We start from the raw sequence: 22,042 nt of genomic DNA, 5'->3' as shown, positions 1-22,042 counted from the left end.
TTCAAAGGATGAAAGAGGTCTGCAATTTTCATCATAGGTACACTTCAACTGTGAGAGACAGAATGTGAAAGAAAATTCACATTGTAGGAATTTTAAAGAATTTATTTTCAAATTATGGTGGAAAATAAATATTTGGTCAACCATTCAAAGGAGGTTTTGGCTCAAAATCTCACGATACATGGCCCCGTCCATTCGTTCCTTAACACGGATCAATCGTCCTGTCCCCTTGGCATGAAAAACAGCCCAAAGCATGATGTTTCCACCCCCATGCTTCACAGTAGGTATGGTGTTCTTGGGATGCAACTCAGTATTCTTCTTCCTCCAAACACGACCAGTTGAGTTTATACCGAAAAGTTCTATTTTGGTTTCATCTGACCACATGACATTCTCCCAATCCTCTGTATCCATTTTTGGTATAAACTCAACTGGTCGTGTTTGGAGGAAGAAGAATACTGAGTTGCATCCCAAGAACACCACACCTACTGTGAAGCATGGGGGTGGAAACATCATGCTTTGGGGCTGTTTTTCTGCTAAGGGGACAGGACGATTGATCCGTGTTAAGGAAAGAAAGAATGAATGGGGCCATGTATCGTGAGATTTTGAGCCAAAACCTCCTTTGAATGGTTGACCAAATACTTATTTTCCACCATAATTTACAAATAAATTCTTTAAAATTCCTACAATGGGAATTCCTGGATTTTTATTTCACATTCTGTCTCTCACAGTTGAAGTGTACCTATGATGAAAATTACAGACCTCTGTCATCATTTTAAGTGGGAGAACTTGCACAATCGCTGGCTGACTAAATACTTTTTTGCCCCACTGTGTGTGTGTATATATATATATATATGTGTAAATATATATCAGAATCAGAACAGTTTTATATATGTATATATATGTAATATATATGGATGTATGCATGTGTGTGGATATATACATATATATAGATACATATCTTCTTTATCTTTTTTACTATTTATATTACTAAATTATTGTGTATGCACCTTAGGGATCTGCCCCAATTTTGTTGTTCTTTGAACCTGTTCACTGCAATAATGACAATAAAACTCTATTCTTTAACTCCAGTTTCACCTTTTAATGTGTCCAAAGCGGGAGAAGATTATTTCCAGGTCCTCGTCGGTGGTGACCGGGTTGAGTTTGCAGACAAACAGGACATTCTCTGGCGGCTTGACGTCTGCATCGGGGAGGTCGCCCACCTAGAGGAATGACACGCATGCTTGAAGGTTTGGGAACTTTGCTTGAGGCTTGGACTTCCTCACCATCTCCAGTAGGATGGCTCGAGTTTTAGCTTCTTTTGCGTTGAGCCTCTCCTCCACTTCTTCAGCTGCTTTCCCGTCGGCATCGTCTATGACTTCTTCGGCTCCGATGCGACCACTCTGCTCTCCCATCAAAGACAAATAGCAGCTTTTTAGCTTTCACAGCGCGATATACTTGCCTTGTCAACTAGAAGCAGTGTTAGACCCCATCAAGTCATGACAATGGGGTCCCGCAGTACATTTTAGGGGTCCCACGTTTTTGTAAGCATTTTGAAAACAAATGATAAATGTATGCATTATCCTTTATATCTCACATTCTATATTGTGTTTTGGAAAAAGGTTTTCATAAACGTTACTTCATTCATTAAAACAAAATAACATATGTAAATGTATTCAGTTACAAACATTCATTCACATTCTTCTTTCCTTCATGGATCTAAATTTTACCGCGGCCACCCAAAAAAATCAAAGTTCTTTGGCTGACTAGGACCACTGACACATCTCAACTTTGCATATTTGACTAGAAAACCCTTATGAGCATTACATATATCAACATCATTAGATTAGATTAGATAGTACTTTATTTGTTCCGTCAGGAAAATTACAATTTTCAGCACAATCCCATTCAAAATCAGACAAACATTACATGGAGACAGAACAGGATTGCTGACGGGTCTGCCGGTTTCCAGCGCCCCTTACAAAAAAGGTGAGATACAGGTAAACAAGGGGGGGGAATAGAAGATTAAAATAAAATTAAAAAAATCGGTCTTAGCCTGGGCCCTGGAGAGAGGGTGTAGACTGAGGCCAAGGGAAAAAAAACAACAACTCATAGCCATAGTACACATCCCTCTTACATGTGTGTAAGAGGGAAACATCAAAGAACACAGAGGACATTAAATACATTAAAGCAGCAGATACAAGCAGACACTTCTACACACAGCTATGAATAAAAAGTAAAAGAAACATATCCACTGTGGTGGCCTCTGCGGTGTTCCACGCCATCGTCCGCTGGGGTGGAGGGAGCATGACCAGAGACAGGAGCAGACCCATCAAAGCAACCAAGACAGCCGACTCCACTCTCGGCCAGTGTCCAGTCCGCATGGATGAGCGAGGATACGTCCAAGGAGACTGAGGTGTCCGACACCTGCTCACCCAGCCAAGACACTGTGAAGCCTCTGCAGCCTTGTTCCCTCATCCGCATCTCCTCCAGTCACTCCAGACCGACTCCGGTGTGGTAGAGACCCAGCAGCTGGTCTCCATGGCCAAAAGGCTCCCGGGAGGCAGATCCAGAAGTCCACAAAAAAGAGGTCACGAAAGTGCCACCCCTTGTCACACAGTCCCAAAGGGTCCCGGACCAAAAGGCAAAAAAATATAATAACACATGAAAACAAAAGGATGATACAAGAGCACAGAGCTCCTGCCAACAGCAGCCACTACAGCAGCGCCATCTGGGAAAAAAGTCAGTAAACAGTACCTACTGTACTGTTTACTTGGTGAAATACCATTTTTAGAGCAAATATCTACCCAAAATACAACTTTGCTGCTGCCAAAAATAGATTTGAAGTGTATTTCAACAATTAAACAGTAGAGTAGGTACTTGATGTTGATCCATGTCAGTGGTTCTCAAATGGGGGTACGCGTACACCTGGGGGTACTTGAAGGTATGCCAAGGGGTACATCCAAACCCTTTATAAATATGTATTATGAACGGTAAGAAATAACAGTTACAATTGTATGTATCTTCCAAACAAGAAAGAGGTTTTATCACATCAACATGGGACTAACAACACTCCTTTAAATCTCAAAAGGCAAAACTGTCATTTTCCGGACTTGATACAGTCTTAAATATTGTCAAACACGTAGCGTTACAATAACATGAAGATAAAGTGTTTGTCTAACACCTGGTAATCCACTGTGGACAGACCAAGAAGACAAGCAATACAGGTTTAGTCAGAGTTGCAAGCTCCTGCCAAGGAAAATCACTTTTTTGCAGGCAATCACATTTTGTCACAACACCGGCACATATAAACAAAACAAAACACCAGTGAAAAGCAATAATCGATTAAAAAAATAAGCAACCAGAGTTTTGACAGGTCGGTAAACAAAAAAGAAAATCCGTGTCCCGGGGACGCGTGGATTTCCGGAAAAGTACGTCCTTACTGATTTCAACGCGTGAAAAGACAAAAAAAGTGCGTTAAAGGGGAACATTATCACAATTTCAAAAGGGTTAAAACAATACAAATCAGTTCCCAGTGGCTTGTTGTATTTTTTGAATTTTTTTTCAAAATTTTACCGGTCTTGGAATATCCCTAAATAAGCTTTAAAGTGCCTTATTTTCGCTATCTTCGAAACCACTATCCATTTCCCTGTGACGTCACACAGTGCTGCCAATGTAAACAAACAATGGGAATAGCACAGCAAGATATAGCGACATTAGCTCGGATTCAAACTCGGATTTCAGCGACATAAGCGATTCAACAGATTACGCATGTATTGAAACAGATGGTTGGAGTATAAAAGTATTGAAGAAGAAACTGAAACTCAACGGGACTCTCGCTGCTGTGTTGGATCCGCTTTGGACTGGACTCTCGCGACTGTGTTGGATCCATTATGGATTGAACTTTCACAGTATCATGTTAGACCCGCTCGACATCCATTGCTTTCCTCCTCTCCAAGGTTCTCATAGTCATCATTGTCACCGACGTCCCACTGGGTCATTATTGTCACCGATGTCCAACTGGGTGTGAGTTTTCCTTGCCCTTATGTGGGCCTACCGAGGATGTCGTAGTGGTTTGTGCAGCCCTTTGAGACACTAGTGATTTAGGGCTATATAAGTAAACATTGATTGATTGATTGATATTGAGCGGATAGCTATTGACGCTATTCATACCCATAGCATGGCCGAAATAGCTGGGTTAGCATCACCGGTAAAATGTGCGGACCAAACGATCAGGACTTTCGCATCTTTTGACACTGGAGCAACTTAAATCCGTCGATTAGTAAGTGTTTGTTTCGCATTAAATGTGGGTGGAAGGAAACGTAATATAGTTGCAAATGCATCTACAGGTTATCCATACATCTCTGTTCCATGTCTGCTTTAGCACCGCCGGTACATAGCATGTTAGCATCGATTAGCGTAGCATGTTAGCATCGATTAGCTGGCAGTCAACATCAACAAAACTCACCTTTCTGATTTCGTTGACTATCGTTGCAAATGCATTTGCAGGTTATCCATACATCTCTGTGCCATGTCCTGCCTTAGCATCGCCGGTCAAATGTGGAGAAACTCTGGCACATTCAATGGGGGTCTGGCGTCAGACACTTTGGCATCTTCGGGCCAGTGGTGCAACTTGAATCCCTCCCTGTTAGTGTTGTTACACCCTCCGACAACACACCGTCGAGGCATGATGTCTCCAAGGTTCCAAAAAATAGTCCAAAAAACGGAAAATAACAGAGCTGAGACCCGGTGTTTGTAATGTGTTGAAAATGAAAATGGTGGGTGTGTTACCTCGGCGACGTCACATTCTGACGTCATCGCTTCCAGCGCGATAAACAGAAAGGCGTTTAATTCGCCAAAATTCACCCATTTAGATTTCGGAAATCGGTTAAAAAAATAGATGGTCTTTTTTCTGCACCTTCAAGGTATATATTGACGCTTACATAGGTCTGGTGATAATGTTCCCCTTTAACGCCAACATTGTGTAAGCTCGCACCACAATAGCAAGAAACATCTGGTCGATTTGTAGTTGTTTTGAACTGGTGTGGTTTACTTTAAGTCCCAAAGCAGAAAATGTGTACTTACATCTAGCTGCTGTTGAGTTGGATCAGGGGATCGATCAGGCACCGGTAGATCGGGGGGGTCGTCAAAGGGGTCATCGAGTATCACAGTGTGGTTTATCCTGAAGTCACATGACACGTCATTCATCCGTGTTGTAAAGCTTTGTGGCGCCTTTTAAATCTGACTCAGTGGCCCATTCATTGGAGTCAGAACTGACCTGATGTCCTGAAATGGTACGAAGTCTGCATCGACAAAAGTCTCATTGATCTTAGCCAAGATGTCGAAGCCCTCTGAAACCTCACCAAAAACAGTATGCACGCCGTCCAGATAGTCCAGGTTCTCAGCGGTTGTAATAAGGAACTGGGAAGAAGAAATTCATCACTGCTTTGGAATAATATTACATTGGTCCCTCAGTTTCTGTTGGCAATCAGTTCCAAAGGGTTTTTGTTGAAGACGGAATACCAACTACCGTATTTTTCAGATTATAAATCGCTCCGGAGTATACGTTGCACGGGCCAAAAATGCATAATAAAGAAGGAAAAAAACATATACGTCGCACTGGAGTATAAGTCGCATTTTTGGGGGAAATTTATTGGATAAAACCCAACACCAAGAATAGACATTTGAAAGGAAATTTAAAATAAATAAAGAATAGTGAACATAAGTGTACGTTATATGAGGCATAAATAACCAACTGAGAAGGTGCTTGGTATGTTAAGCTAACATATTATGGTAAGAGTCATTCAAATAACTATAACATATAGAACATGCTATACCTTTACCAAACAAACTGTCACTGCTAATCAATAAATCCCATAACATTTTTGTCCTCGAAGTCGCTTCTAAACAATTCTGCCAACTCCAAAGGTATGCGTCGCTTCCTCTTGTCGTTTTCTGCTGCATATTTCACTACATCCAGCTTGTAATCTGCAGTACATGATTTTCTTTTCAACGCCATTTTTGTTCAGCCCTTCTCAGTTTTTATAAGTTACCGCCAACATTGAAATGATCCATTTTAATAGCTACGGCAGTAGCATATAGCAGTTAGCCGTTAGCATCCCATGACCCACAATGCACTTCTGCCATGACCCCCCCCAGCCGAATTCTTATTGATTGACGTGTATGTGACGATTGCTGACATTTTCTTCGTCTCTTCCGCGAATGAGATAAATAATATTTGATATTTTACGGTAATGTGTTAATAATTTCACACACAAGTCGCTCCGGAGTATATGTCGCACCCCCGGCCAAACTATGAAAAAAACTGCGACTTATAGTCCGAAAAATACTGTAACTCACAAAAACCAAGATGTATTAATAATATCGCGCTATTTCCTCTCACAGTACTGCCTCGACTTGTGCTGCTATCAAAGGAGAACGTGGTCATGTAGTTTTTTTAGTGCCGCTATGGAGGTTGGCTAGTCTGCACTGCAAAAACTGAAATCTAAGTAAGATGAAATATCCTAAATAAGGGTGATATTTGCTTATTTTCTGTCTGGTAAGATAGTTCTTCTCACTAAGCAGATTTTATGTTAGAGTCTTTTACTTGTTTGAAGGGTTTTGCTCCTAAATGATCTCAGTAAGATACTACTGCTTGTTTCCGACATTTTATGACCTATTTTGAGTAAAATATGCTTGAAACTATTTTTGTCCAAGTGTCCAAAACACACCCAGGAATGGTGCACAGAAAAGCGGGGAAAAAGGCGGCCAAAATGTTCAAAAGTCCCAAATGTGTCCAAAATACCTCCCCGGGGTTCCAGTCCCACGAGTCCCGCCGCCGGCCACACAAATCCCGGGATACAAAAAATGTCCAAAACGCACCCAGCAAAGTCCCACGGGAAGTAGGGGGGAAAAATGAGAAAAGTCGGCAAAAGTCCCCCAAAATTTTCAAAATACCTACCCAGGTTCGAGTCCCAACCGGGTTCGAGTTTGAGTTTGGGTGCACACTCAAACCCGGATGGGACTTTTGAACATTTACCCGACTTTTCTCCACACCTTCCCGTGGGACTTTGCAGGGCGCGTTTTGGACATTCTGGGCATCCCGGCCGGCGGCGGAACTTGTGGGACTCGAACCTGTGTAGGTATTTTGAACATTTTTGGGACTTTTGCTGACTTTTCCAACTTTCATCCCCCCCGCCCCATGGGACTCGGTTGGGTGTGTTATGGACATTTTGGGTATCCTGGGACTTGCGCGGCCATACATAAGATTTTATGTTAGAGTCTTTTACTTGTTTTAAGGGTTTTGCTCCTAAATGATCTCAGTAAGATATTACTGCTTGTTTCCGACATTTTATGACCTATTTTGAGTAAAATATGCTTGAAACTATTTTTGTCCAAGTGTCCAAAACACACCCAGCAATGGTGCACAGAAAAGCGGGGAAAAAGAGGGGGAAAAGGCGGCCAAAATGTTCAAAAGTCCCAATTGTGTCCAAAATACCTCCCCGGGGTTCAAGTCCCACGAGTCCCACACAAATCCCGGGATACAAAAAATGTCCAAAACGCACCTAGCAAAGTCCCACGGGAAGTAGGGGGGAAAAATGAGAAAAGTCGGCAAAAGTCCCCCAAAATTTTCAAAATACCTACCCAGGTTCGAGTCCCAACCGGGTTCGAGTTTGAGTTTGGGTGCACACTCAAACCCGGGTGGGACTTTTGAACATTTCCCCGACTTTTCTCCCCACCTTCCCGTGGGACTTTGCAGGGCGCGTTGTGGACATATTGAGCATCCCGGCCGGCGACGGAACTTGTGGGACTCGAACCTGTGTAGGTATTTTGAATATTTTTGGGACTTTTGCTGACTTTTCCAACTTTCATCCCCCCCGCCCCATGGGACTCAGCTGGGTGTGTTATGGACATTTTGGGCATCCTGGGACTTGCGCGGCCATACATAAGATTTTATGTTAGAGTGTTTTACTTGTTTTAAGGGTTTAGGTCCTAAATGATCTCAGTAAGATATTACAGCTTGTAGCTGAGATTTGATGACCTATATTGAGTAAAACATGCTTGAAACGAGAATATCAAATGTTGCAAAGCTGTGTCATCAACACTCACAAGTATAAAACTACTTTTTAAAGTAAGACTTTCTTATTTCAAGAATGTAAAACAAAATCGTGACTTTGACACAATTGTTTCTCATATTAAAACAGACGACAGCCAAATAGACTTTGTCGTTTTATTTTCAATGAAACAATAGAAAATACGTACTCGTATAGTAGGACTTATTAGTGAGAATATACTTATTTTAAGGTATTTTTGGGTTCATTGAAGTTAGCCAATTTTACTTGTTTTGGAAAGTCTTGACAAGCCAAATTTTCTTGTTCTATTGGCAGATAATTTTGCTTCGTTCAAGTAAAATACCCCTCATTTTTGTATTTTTTTTTTTCTTGTTTTTGAACACTGACTTTTTGCAGTGTGAGAAGTAAACTACATCTTTAAAGATCCTCTGGGCAATGCAGGCGAGCGCAACGCAGAACCATGAGAACCTTCCGCCAAGTTGAAATAAAAAGATATGGACCTAGGAATTAAAGGTAATCCTTTTCAGACAAACCACAAATATGAACACAAAGCATGTTTTGTAGATAATTATTACAGCTAAGATTATACATAAAGCAAACTATAACCTGCTTCCCAAGAATATACAACAATTCTTCTCAACAAAAGAAGGGAAATATAATCTTAGAGAAAAATGTAATTTAAAACATTTGTATGCACGTACAACACTTAAAACCTTCAGTATATCAGTATGTGGAATTAAATTATGGAATGGATTAAGCAAAGCAATCAAACAATGCACTAATATGATCCACTTCAAGAAACTCGTCAAACTGGAAGTGTTAACAAAGTACAAAAATGAAGAACCATGATAAACATTCTGATTTTACTCACTCATTCATTCTCAAAATAATCTGATTTATCTCATCGTATGGATTAAAATTTAAGCAATTATTTATTTATTTGTATTGTGATTACTTATTACTTATGGAGTATACGTTGTGAATACATTGAGAACAGGAAGTGAACAAAAGTTTTAGCAGCTGTTATGTAAAGAAAAGGGGTCGGATTAAATAAGCTCTGCTTCTTCCTCCTCCTTTTCGAACACGTTGAAAAGAGAAACTGGAAATTGTGATGTATCATGTTGTATGCTTGCATGTTCGAAATAAACTCAAACTCAATTATGGTTGTCCATGCAGAAAACGATGTGAAGTGCATAACGACAAATAAAAAGGCTACACAGACTTTAATTGAAGGCGTTTGTTGGCGGCGATGAGCATAGAGGCAGAAGGGGTAGGAATAGCCCCAGCTTGTACTTTGCTTAGTCCACCAGTGATGATGTCATAGAGGGGCGGGGCAGCTGGGGACAATTTGACTTCCGGGTTGAGAGCAGGCTAACAGGGGCACGTTTTGTAACAAAGACACATCGCGAAAAACAAGTTAACAATCGGACGCATTGGGATTTTTTGTTTCTGTGTCGTGAAAAACAGCAGACGGACTAGTTTGTTGTACGATAACTGAAATGGTATGCGAAAACCGTTGGTCAAAATGTTTATCCACAACAGAATTGTACGGAACGTGGAGTGTAAGAACACCGAGGTACCGATGTACTCACCTGTGACCCATGCTGGTCGCTGCCATTGTTGACCATAGACACTGTCCCCTTTTTCCTGTGTTTAATACGCGGGGCTTTCTCGGCATCGAAAAAGCGGGCTTGGTCCCCGTACAACTTGCTGATAACACACAAGAAAGGACATTAGTGTCACCACAATGCCACTTTTGAGGAAAGTAAGCTACGGTAGATCCCCTCCTATTCATGCCCTCACCCATAAATATTCAAAATGTATTTTCCTTGCTTAAAAGGCCTACTGAAATGAGATTTTCTTATTCAAACGGGGATAGCAGGTCCATTCTATGTGTCATACTTGATCATGTTGCGATATTGCTGAAAGGATTTAGTAGAGAACATCGACGATAAAGTTTGCAACTTTTGGCCGCTAATAAAAAAGTCTTGCCTGTACCGGAAGTAGCAGACGATGTGCGCGTGATGTCACGGGTTGTAAGGCTCCTCACATCTGAACATTGTTTATAATCATAGCCTCCAGCAGCAAGAGCTATTCGGACTAACAAAGCGACAATTTCCCCATTAATTTGAGCGAGGATGAAAGTTTCGTGGATGAGGACGTTTAGAGTGAAGTACTAGAAAAAAAAAGAAGCATTTAAGTCTCACCTTAAAACTCATCTGTATACTCTAGCATTTAAATAGACCTTTTTAGACCAGTTGATCTGCCGCTTTTTTTCTTTCTCCTATGTCCCCCCCTCCCTCGTGGAGGGGGTCCGGTCCGATGACCATGGATGAAGTACTGGCTGTCCAGAGTCGGGACCCAGGATGGACCGCTCGCCTGTGTATTGGTTGGGGACATCTCTACGCTGCTGATCCGCCTCCGCTTGAGAGGGTTTCCTGTGGACGGGACTCTCGCTGCTGTCTTGGATCCGCTTGAACTGAACTCTCGCGGCTGTGTTGGAGCCACTATGGATTGAACTTTCACAGTATCATGTTAGACCCGCTCGACATCCATTGCTTTCGGTCCCCTAGAGGGGGGGGGGGTTGCCCACATCTGAGGTCCTCTCCAAGGTTTCTCATAGTCAGCATTGTCACTGGCGTCCCACTGGATGTGAATTCTCCCTGCCCACTGGGTGTGAGTTTTCCTTGCTCTTTTGTGGGTTCTTCTGAGGATGTTGTAGTCATAATGATTTGTGCAGTCCTTTGAGATATTTGTGATTTGGGGCTATATAAATGAACATTGATTGATTGATTGATTGACAGCTCCAGGCAGTGTTTCAGATGTAATTAAACACATTTACTAGGATAATTCTGGAAGATCCCTTATCTGCTTATTGTTTTAATAGTGTTTTAGTGAGATTGTAAAGTCATACCTGAAAGTCGGATGGCTGCGGTGAACACCAGTGTCTCTGAGAGAAGCCAAGATCACGGCTGCCTTTTTGAGCTGCAGGATGAGGTTGCGCAATCCACTGAAGTCTCCGGTAAGAGCCGACTTAATATCACAACTTTTCCCATCCAGAAACTTGCTGGTTGACGTAGAGAAACATGTTTGCTTGACCGCTCTGTGTTAAAGCTTCACAACAAAGAAACACCGGCTGTGTTTCGGTGCTAAAAGGCAGCTGCAATCCACCGCTTTCCACCAACAGCATTCTTCTTTGACGTCTCCATTATTAATTGAACAAATTGCAAAAGATTCAGCAACACAGATGTCCAAATTACTGTTTAATAATGCGATAAAAACAGACGACTTTTAGCCGTGTGTTGTTCTGGGCTAATATGTCCCCTCCAACCCGAGACGTCACGCGCACGCCTCATCATTCCGCGACGTTTTCAACAAGAAACTCCGCGGGAAATGTAAAATGGTAATTTAGTAAACTTTGTTAAGATTTCATCAGACTGCGTGGTCGGTATTAGTGGGTTTCAGTAGGCTTTTAAGTTGTAAGTTCTTTTTTAAATGATAAATTAGGATAAAACAGTCTTTATTTATCCCACAGTGGACACGTTCTGTGGTTGCAGATTTTACATACAGTAGCAAAACATAACTAAAAACAATATTTTTTTTATGTATATTGGACAATAAACCATTGCATTGTGTATAAATGATGAAACAAAAACACTATCCTAACACCCATAGTGGGAAAAAAAAACAAGAGTGCTGCAGATATGAATTCAGCAGGATGCTCTTCATGGGTGCGTCCAATAACCGTGACCCAATAGCGGAGGATCTACTGTAAATTGATAAAGATGACCCACCAGTAGATTGACTCGCCACCACGGCCGGTACCAGTGGGGTCACCAGTTTGGACAATAAAGTCTCTCTGTAAAAGAAAAAGAAAAGGGGTTGACTATATTAGGATTAACAACTCCAAACATGCACAGATTAGAAGTTTAAGGTTGCCTACGAATACTGTCAGCTGTTAGGAATGCTAAATCGTTATTGGTACTATTTACCAGTCTTAAAATGATATATCGTCTAAAATCTCTAAAAGTACCTTCTGAAATACACAAACTTGATGTGCATTTGGATTGAAATGCTGTTCCTGGAAAAAATTCTGAAGAGAAATACGTCCCAGTTTGGAGGATAGTACTTTCTGAGTCCATAATCCAGGGGTCGGGAACCTTTTTGGCTGAGAGAGCCATGAAAGCCAAATTTTTTAAACTGTATTACCGTGAAAGCCGTATCATATGTTTTAACACTGAATACAACTAAATTAGGGATGCACCGAAATGAAAATTTGTGCCCGAAGCCGAATAAAATTTAAACGCTTGGCCGAAGGCCGAATACCGAATAATGAATGCAGTTTTTCACAATTATTTTTATATTGCATAAATAGCCTAGAATAAATATTTAGACATGTTTTTCAAATAAAGTAATTTTTTATTGAATATTGACATTTTTTAAATAATCCAGTAGCCTTTGCTTTTCAAAAAAAAAGCACAAAGTTTTTCATTTATATTAGGCCTTCAAACAAAACATGCATTCCAAAAATTAATAAAGTGCATTAAAGTGGATAAACCCACAACAAATGAATTATTGTCCTTTTGGCAAAAGTCTGCTGTTTATAACCGCGAGCAATTTGTGCATGTCGATGGTTGTTCTTCATCCAAACTTAACTCCTGTGGAGTTCCTCAGGGGTCTATACTTGGACCCCGACTATTTCTCAGTGACATCAATGACCTGGCTACTGTAGCTAAATCGTTATTGGTACTATTTACCAGTCTTAAAATGATATATCGTCTAAAATCTCTAAAAGGACCTTCTGAAATACACAAACTTGATGTGCATTTGGATTGAAATGCTGTTCCTGGAAAAAATTCTGAAGAGAAATACGTCCCAGTTTGGAGGATAGTACTTTCTGAGTCCATAATCCAGGGGTCGGGAACCTTTTTGGCTGAGAGAGCCATGAAAGCCAAATTTTTTAAACTGTATTACCGTGAAAGCCGTATCATATGTTTTAACACTGAATACAACTAAATTAGGGATGCACCGAAATGAAAATTTGTAGCCGAAGCCGAATAAAATTTAAACGCATAAATGCAGTTTTTCACAATTTTTTTTATATTGCATAAATAGCCTAGAATAATATTTAGACATGTTTTTCAAATAAAGTAATTTTTTATTGAATATTGACATTTTTTAAATAATCCAGTAGCCTTTGCGTTTAAAAAAAAAGCACAAAGTTTTTCATTTCTATTAGGCCTTCAAACAAAACATGCATTCCAAAAAAAAATAAAGTGCATTAAAGTGGATGAACCCACAACAAATGAATTATTGTCCTTTTGGCAAAAGTCTGCTGTTTATAACCGCGAGCAATTTGTGCATGTCGATGGTTGTTCTTCATCCAAACTTAACTCCTGTGGAGTTCCTCAGGGGTCTATACTTGGACCCCGACTATTTCTCAGTGACATCAATGACCTGGCTACTGTAGCTTCATCCTTTATACCCATTCTGTTTGCTGAAGATACAAATTTGATCCTAACTCACAAGAAATTTGAAAACCTCATTAGGGAAGCTAATTCTGGTATAGCCCTGTTAATAGGCTATCACTAAATGTAAAAAGATCCAACTTGATTGTGTTTGCAAGCAAAAACAAAACATACTGTGAGCAGAGTGCTAAGATTTACACCGGAGGAATTGAAATTAGTCAAGTTTCATCTACCAAATTTCTAGGTATCCTTATAGACAAAAATGGTCATGGACAGAACACATAGGTTCAGTAATAGGTCAAGATCTCTTGGTATTATCAGAAGAATCAGGGGTTTGGTTCATCAGGCATGCTTCTTAACTTTTTATTACAGTTTAATGCATCCATATCTTATCTATTGCAATACTGTCTGGGCTAGTACATATCCATCAAATGTACACAAATGATTCATTATGCAAAAAAAAAAAAAATGTGTAAGAATAGCTGCCTCCTCTGACTATTTTGGTCCATCTGCTCTGTTCAGGAAACTAAATGTACGACAAACCCCGTTTCCAAAGGAGTTGGGAAATTGTGTTAGATGTAAATATAAACAGAATACAAAAATGATTTGCAAATCATTTTCAACCCATATTCAGTTGAATATGCTACAAAGACAACATATTTGATGTTCCAACTCATAAACTTTATTTTTTTTTGCAAATAATAACTTGGCTGCAAAACGTGCCAAAGTAGTTGGGAAAGGGCATGTTCACCACTGTGTTACATCACCTTTTCTTTGAACAACACTCAATAAACGTTTGGGAACTGAGGAAACTAATTGTTGATGCTTTGAAAGTGGAATTCTTTCCAATTCTTGTTTTATGTAGAGCTTCAGTCGTTCAACAGTCTGGGGTCTCCGCTGTCGTATTTTACGCTTCATAATGACCACACATTTTCGATGGGAGACAGGTCTGGCCTGCAGGCGGGCCAGGAAAGTACACACACTCTTTTTTTTTACAAAGTAACGCTATTTGTAACAAGTGCTAAATGTGGCTTGGCATTGTCTTGCTGAAATAAGCAGGGGCGCTTAGATGGCAGCATATGTAAGCTTTATGTACCTTTTACCATTAATGGTGCCTTCACAGATGTGTAAGTTACCCATGCCTTGTGCACTAATGCACCCCCATACCATCACACATGCTGGCTTTTCAACTTTCCGTCGATAACAGTCTGGATGGTTCGCTTCCCCCTTGGTCCGGATGACACAATGTTGAATATTTCCAAAAACAATTTCAAATGTGGACTCGTCAGACCACAGAACACTTTTCCTCTTTGCATCAGTCCATCTTAAATGATCTCGGGCCCAGAGCAGCCGGCGGCGTTTCTGGATGTTGTTGATAAATGGCTTTCGCTTTGCATAGTAGAGCTTTAACTTGCACTTACAGATGTAGCGATGGACTGTATTTAGTGACAGTGGTTTTCTGGAGTGTTCCTGAGCCCATGTGGTGATATCCTTTAGAGATTGATGTCGGTTTTTGATACAGTGCCGTCTGAGAGATTGAAGGTCACGCCCATTCAATGTTGGTTTCCGGCCATGCCGCTTACGTGGAGTGATTTCTCCAGATTCTCTGAACCTTTTTATGATATTATCGACCATAGATGTTGAAATCCCTACATTTCTTGCAATTGCACTTTGAGAAACGTTGTTCTTAAATTGTTTGACTATTAGCTCACGCAGTTGTGGACAAAGGGGTGTACCTCGCCCCATCCTTTCTTGTGAAAGACTGAGCATTTTTTGGGAAGCTGTTTTTATACCCAATCATGGCACCCACCTGTTCCCAATTAGCCTGCCCACCTGTGGGATGTTCCAAATAAGTGTTTGATGAGCATTCCTCAACTTTATCAGTATTTATTGCCACCTTTCCCAACTTCTTTGTCATGTGTTGCTGGCATCAAATTCTAAAGTTAATGATTATTTGCAAAAAAAAAAAATGTTTATCAGTTTGAACATCAAATATGTTGTCTTTGTAGCATATTCAACTGAATATGGGTTGAAAATGATTAGCAAATCATTATATTCTGTTTATATTTACATCTAACACAAATTCCCAACTCATATGGAAACGGGGTTTGTATCTACCTATGATATCAAGACAGTTATTTTATCTATAAATGTACTTACCTCCCTAATACGCTTCCTACACCGTTCAAAGATTATTTTAAGACTAATTCGCAAGTTTATTATCATAATAGCAGACAAACCTATTATCTCCGTCCTATCTTTGGCCGTATCACTCTTAGCCAGTTTTCCTTCAAACACAGAGGTCCTTTACTCTGGAAAACTCACCTACGTACTCCTCAGCTTCACTTACTAACTTCAAACAGATTAAGGGCTTCCTCTCACACACACACACACACACACACACACACACACACACACACACCATATCTTATTTTTTCTATATACTATGTTTAATTGTGTTTGTTAATTTACTGCTTTAGGTGAGAACCTTGCATAAGCCTTTTTGTGTTTCTTTTCTCAACTGCGCTTATTATGGTTGGCGCCTTGCATGGCAGCTCCCTCCATCAGTGTGTGAATGTGTGTGTGAATGGGTAAATGTGGAAGTAGTGTCAAAGCGCTTTGAGTACCTTGAAGGTAGAAAAGCGCTATACAAGTACAACCCATTTATCATTTATTACTCATTTCTTGTCTCCATGTTTTTTTTATACAATGTTCCCTTTATTACTGTTTATATTGTGCGAATAAATAAACAAATAAAATAACTGGGGGTGTTGGTACAGACAAATCATGCTTTGACAACAGCATCCTAGTTTACACAAATGTTTCTGGAACTTTGCTGCAGTGCAAATGCCAAATAGAATGGGTTCCAAGAAACTTTTAGTTCCAGGAAATACTGTTACCAAGAGCTGGTTTCCTGAATATACAGTGGGGCAAAAAAGTATTTAGTCAGCCAGCGATTGTGCAAGTTCTCCCACTTCAAAGGATGACAGAGGTCTGTAATTTTCATCATAGGTACACTTCAACTGTGAGAGACAGAATGTGAATAAAAAATCCAGTAACTCACATTTTAGGAATTTTAAAGGATTTATTTGTAAATTATGGTGGAAAATAAGTATTTGGTCACTTCGAACAAGGAAGATCTCTGGCTCTCACAGACCTGTAACTTCTTCTTTAAGAAGCTCTTCTGTCCTCCACTCGCTACCTGTATTAATGGAACCTGTTTGAACTCGTTACCTGTATAAAAGACACCTGTCCACAGCCTCAAACGGCCAGACTCCAAACTCCACTATGGCCAAGACCAAAGAGCTGTCGAAGGAAACCAGGAAAATAATTGAAGACCTGCACCAGACTGGGAAGAGTGAATCTGCAATAGGCAAGCAGCTTGGTGTGAAAAAATCAACTGTGGGAGCAATGATCAGAAAATGGAAGACATAAGACCACTGACAATCTCCCTCGATCTGGGGCTCCACGCAAGATCCCTTCCCGTGGGGTCAAAATGATCATGAGAACAGTGAGCAAAAATCCCAGAACCACACGGGGGGACCTGGTGAATGACCTACAGAGAGCTGGGACCAAAGTAACAAAGGTTACCATCAGTAACACACTACGCCGACAGGGAATCAAATCCTGCAGTGCCAGACGTGTCCCCTTGCTTAAGCCAGTGCATGTCCAGGCCCGTCTGAAGTTTGCCAGAGAGCACATGGATGATACAGCAGAGGAATGGGAGAATGTCATGTGGTCGGATGAAACCAAAAGATAACTTTTTGGTATAAGCTCAACTCGTCGTGTTTGGAGGAATAAGAATACTGAGTTTCATCCCAAGAACACCACACCTACTGTGAAGCATGGGGGTGGAAACATCATGCTTTGGGGCTGTTTTTCAGCTAAGGGGACAGGACAACTGATCCGTGTTAAGGAAAGAATGAATGGGGCAATGTATCTTGAGATTTTGAGCCAAAACTTCCTTCCATCATAAATGATAAATGATAAATGGGTTGTACTTGTATAGCGCTTTTCTACCTTCAAGGTACTCAAAGCGCTTTGACACTACTTCCACATTTACCCATTCACACACACATTCACACACTGATGGAGGGAGCTGCCATGCAAGGCGCCAACCAGCACCCATCAGGAGCAAGGGTGAAGTGTCTTGCTCAGGACACAACGGACGTGACGAGGTTGGTACTAGGTGGGATTTGAACCAGTGACCCTCGGGTTGCGCACGGCCACTTTCCCACTGCGCCACAACATATAAAATGTTGGTGTTGTTTACTTATCAGAGAGAACTTTGAAGATGAAACGTGGCTGGGTCTTCCATCATGACAATGATCCCACACACACCGCCCGGGCAACGAAGGAGTGGCGCCGTAAGAAGCATTTTAAAGTCCTGGAGTGGCCTCGCCAGTCTCCAGACCTCAACCCCATAGAAAATCTGTGGAGGGAGTTGAAAGTCCGTGTTGCTCGGCGACAGCCCCAAAACATCACTGCTCTCGAGAAGATCGGCATAGAGGAATGGGCCAAAATACTAGCCACGGTGTGTGCAAACCTGGTAAAGACCTATAGTAATCGTTTGACCTCTGTTATTGCCAAAGGTTATATTACAAAGTATTGAGTTGAATTTTTGTTATCGACCAAATACTTATTTTCCACCATAATTTACAAATAAATTATTTAAAAAATCCTACAATGTGAAGTCCTGGATTTTTTTTCCCACATTCTGTCTCTCACAGTTGAAGTGTACCTATGATGAAAATTACAGACCTCCGTCATCATTTTAAGTGGGAGAACTTGCACAATCGCTGGCTGACTAAATACTTTGTTGCCACACTGTATGGTGGAAAGTGGTCTAAAACATTGTGCATTATGTTACTTGATTATAATGCAGTTAAAGACAGTGAGTTAATAATAGTAGGCAGACAGTAACGTACCTGTACATTGTGGACAAGGCAGTAGTTGTAGTATTTTGTCTTGCATAATTTCAGAAAGTTGAGACAAGCTGTAAAAAAAAAAAAAAACATGAATGTAACAGTAAGGTGTGTTAATGAACAGAGAGCGTTTGTTACACTGCAAAGTTATCTGCACAGGGAGAATAGGAACAGTGGCGATCAAAAGTGTACATAAACTTGTAAAGAACATGATGTCATGGCTGTCTTGACACTCCAATCATTTCTACAACTCTTATTTTTTTGTGATGTGGTGATTGGAGCACATACTTGTTGCTCACAAAAAAACATTCATGACGATTGCTTCTTTTAGGAATTTATTATGAGTCTACTGAAAATGTGCTATACTTTTAGTGTGGGGACAATACTGTCCACACCAGTCTCCATCTAATCACAGCAGTGCGAAAGAGGAATATTATCACAATTTCAAAAGGGTTAAAAACAATAAAAATCAGTTCCCAGTGGCTTGTTGTATTTTTTGAAGTTTTTTTCAAAATTTTACCGGCCTCGGAATATCCCCAAATAAAGCTATAAAGTGCCTTATTTTCGACTCACTGCGAAGACACTGTTCATTTCCCTGTGACGTCACACATTGCTGCCAATGTAAACAAACAATGGGAATACCACAGCAAGATATAGCGACATTAGCTCGGATTCAAACTCGGATTTCAGCGACTTAAGCGATTCAACAGATTACGCATGTATTGAAACGGATGGTTGGAGTATGAAAATATTGAAGAAGAAACTGAAGCTATTGAGCGAAAAGCTATTGACGCTATTCATAGCCATAGCATGGCCGAATAGCTGCGTTAGCATCGCCGGTAAAATGTGCGGACCAAACGATCAGGACTTTCGCATCTTTTGACACTGGAGCAACTTAAATCCGTCGATTGGTAAGTGTTTGTTTCGCATTTAATGTGGGTGGAAGGAAACGTAATATAGTTGCAAATGCATCTGCAGGTTATCCATACATCTCTTTGCCATGTCTGCTTTAGCACCGCTGGTAAATAGCATGTTAGCATCGATTAGCGTAGCATGTTAGCATCGATTAGCTGGCAGTCAACATCAACAAAACTCACCTTTGTGATTTCGTTGACTATCGTTGCAAATGAATTTGGAGGTTATCCATACATCTCTGTGCCATGTCTGCTTTAACACCGCCGGTGCAACTTAAATCCGTCGATTGGTGTTTTTTTCGCATTAAATGTGGGTGGAAGGAAACGTAATATAGTTGCAAATGCATCTACAGGTTATCCATACATCTCTGTGCCATGTCTGCTTTAGCACCGCCGGTCAATAGCATGTTAGCATCGATTAGCTGGCAGTCAACATCAACAAAACTCACCTTTGTGATTTCATTGACTATCGTTGCAAATGCATCTGCAGGTTATCCATACATCTCTGTGCCATGTCTGTCTTAGCATCGCCGGTCAAATGTGGAGACACTCTGGCACATTCAATGGGGGTCTGGCGGCAGACACTTTGGCATCTTCGGGCCAGTGGTGCAACTTGAATCCCTCCCTGTTAGTGTTGTTACAACCTCCGACAACACACCGACGAGGCATGATGTCTCCAAGGTTCCAAAAAATAGTCCAAAAAACGGAAATTAACAGAGCTGAGACCCGGTGTTTGTAATGTGTTGAAAATGAAAATGGCGGGTGTGTTACCTCGGCGACGTCACATTCTGACGTCATCGCCTCCAGCGCGATAAACAGAAAGGCGTTTAATTCGCCAAAATTCACCCATTTAGAGTTCGGAAATCGGTTAAAAAAATAGATGGTCTTTTTTCTGCACCATCAAGGTATATATTGATGCTTACATAGGTCTGCTGATAATGTTCCCCTTTAAACGCACGCTGGAAAGCGAGGGAAACTGACGTTAAACCAAGCGCTTGGCCCCGTTTACTCAGAGGGGAAATCTATATGTAATTAGTCTGCCATGATTATCAAGCCAAACGGTGCTGGTGCGCATGTGTCTGACATCGTGTTGCCTAAAATGCATTAAAAGCCTACTGAAAGCCACTACTAGCGACCACGCAGTCTGATAGTTTATATATCAATGATGAAATATTAACATTGCAACACATGCCAATACGGCCTTTTTAGTTTACTTGCAATTTTAAATTTCCCGCAGAGTTTCTTGTTGAAAACTTTGCGGAATGATGACACGTGCTTGTGACGTTAATAGTTGGAGCGGACATATTAGCTCAGCACCACTCATGGCTAAAAGTTGTCTCTTTTCATCACATAATTACACAGTAATTTGGACATCTGTGTTGCTGAATCTTTTGCAATTTGTTCAATTAATAATGGAGACGTCAAAGAAGAATGCTGTTGGTGGAAAGCGGTGGATTGCAGCTGCCTTTAGCACCGAGACACAGCCGGTGTTTCTTTGTTTGTTGTGAAGCTTTAACACAGAGCGGTCAAGCGAACATGTTTCTCTACGTCAGTGGTTCTCAAATTTTTTTGTCATCCCCCACTTTGGACAAGGGTGAGTTTTCAAGCCCCACCTGCCCCCGTCACCCCAACAGAACGCTAATGCCAAGCTTAACATTGTCAGATTTATTGAACTTCGAGTAACATCAAGTTGTATACATTCAAACTCAGTAACGTAAAATAACATCAAGTTTTTCAGATTTTTGTTTCTCTGCAGGCGCTGGTTCGATGACCTTTGAGGTGCAAATAACAAATTTGTCCATTTTGTGTAATTGTGGTCCACACATTAGCCTGCTACCCATCCGCGCGAAAGTTTGTTCCGCTTAGCCCCGCCCCCATTGGTTACTGTTGCTATGTCTGTCAAACTTTCGTGAAATTTCCTCCCGTTCTTTGCGCCCCACTTTTCATGTCTCTATTCCCCACCAGTTGGGCCCGCCCCACACTTTGAGAAACGCTGCTCTACGTCAACCAGCAAGTTTATGGATGGGAAAATTGTGATATTAAGTCGGCTCTCTCCGGGGACTTCAGTGGATTATGGGACTTCCTCCTGCAGCTCAAAAAGGCAGCTGTGATCTTGGCTCCTCCATCGGCTTCTCTCAGAGACACTGGCGTTCACCGCAGCCACCCGACTTTCAGGTATGTCTTTACAATCTCACTAAAACACTATTAAAACAATAAGCAGATAAGGGATCTTTCAGAATTATCCTCGTAAATGTGTCTAATTACATTTGAAACGGTCCCACTGCTGCCTGGAGCCATCGTTTTTTTCTTTTTTTGTGTGCTTGACTAACTGGAGCCGTCGTTTTTTCTTTTTTTGTGTGCTTGACTCTAACTTTCCTCATCCACGAAGCTTTCACCCTCGCTCAAGTTAATGGGGAAATTGTCACTTTCTCTGTCAGAATAGCTCTTGCTGCTGGAGGCTCATATTATAAACAATGTGAGGAGCCCTCACACTCGTGACATCACGCACACATCGTTTGTGACTTCCGGTAAAGGCAAAGCTTTTTTATTAGTGACCAAAAGTTGCAAACTTTATCATCGATGTTCTCTACTAAATCATTTCAGCAAAAATATAGCAATATCGCGAAATGATCAAGTATGACACATAGAATGGACCTCCCATCCCCGTT

General features: G+C 41.0%; 1 protein-coding gene across 1 annotated transcript in view; it reads right to left on the bottom strand.

Annotated features, from left to right (window-relative positions):
* Nucleotides 1-22,042, bottom strand: part of ppil4 (peptidylprolyl isomerase (cyclophilin)-like 4) — a 47,189-nt gene that overhangs the window by 24,584 nt on the left and 563 nt on the right. The window contains exons 2-8 of the mRNA XM_061894088.1: nucleotides 18,463-18,530; nucleotides 11,861-11,925; nucleotides 9,659-9,776; nucleotides 5,273-5,415; nucleotides 5,080-5,176; nucleotides 1,281-1,397; nucleotides 1,093-1,217 (exon numbers count right to left, since the gene is read on the bottom strand). Coding sequence (XP_061750072.1) covers nucleotides 1,093-1,217; nucleotides 1,281-1,397; nucleotides 5,080-5,176; nucleotides 5,273-5,415; nucleotides 9,659-9,776; nucleotides 11,861-11,925; nucleotides 18,463-18,530 — 733 coding nt within the window. The remainder of the gene's footprint in view (nucleotides 1-1,092; nucleotides 1,218-1,280; nucleotides 1,398-5,079; nucleotides 5,177-5,272; nucleotides 5,416-9,658; nucleotides 9,777-11,860; nucleotides 11,926-18,462; nucleotides 18,531-22,042) is intronic.

This window comes from Nerophis ophidion, linkage group LG03 (assembly GCF_033978795.1).
Source record: "Nerophis ophidion isolate RoL-2023_Sa linkage group LG03, RoL_Noph_v1.0, whole genome shotgun sequence".
NCBI lineage: Eukaryota > Metazoa > Chordata > Actinopteri > Syngnathiformes > Syngnathidae > Nerophis > Nerophis ophidion.
This window is presented reverse-complemented; position numbering and strand designations above follow the sequence as displayed.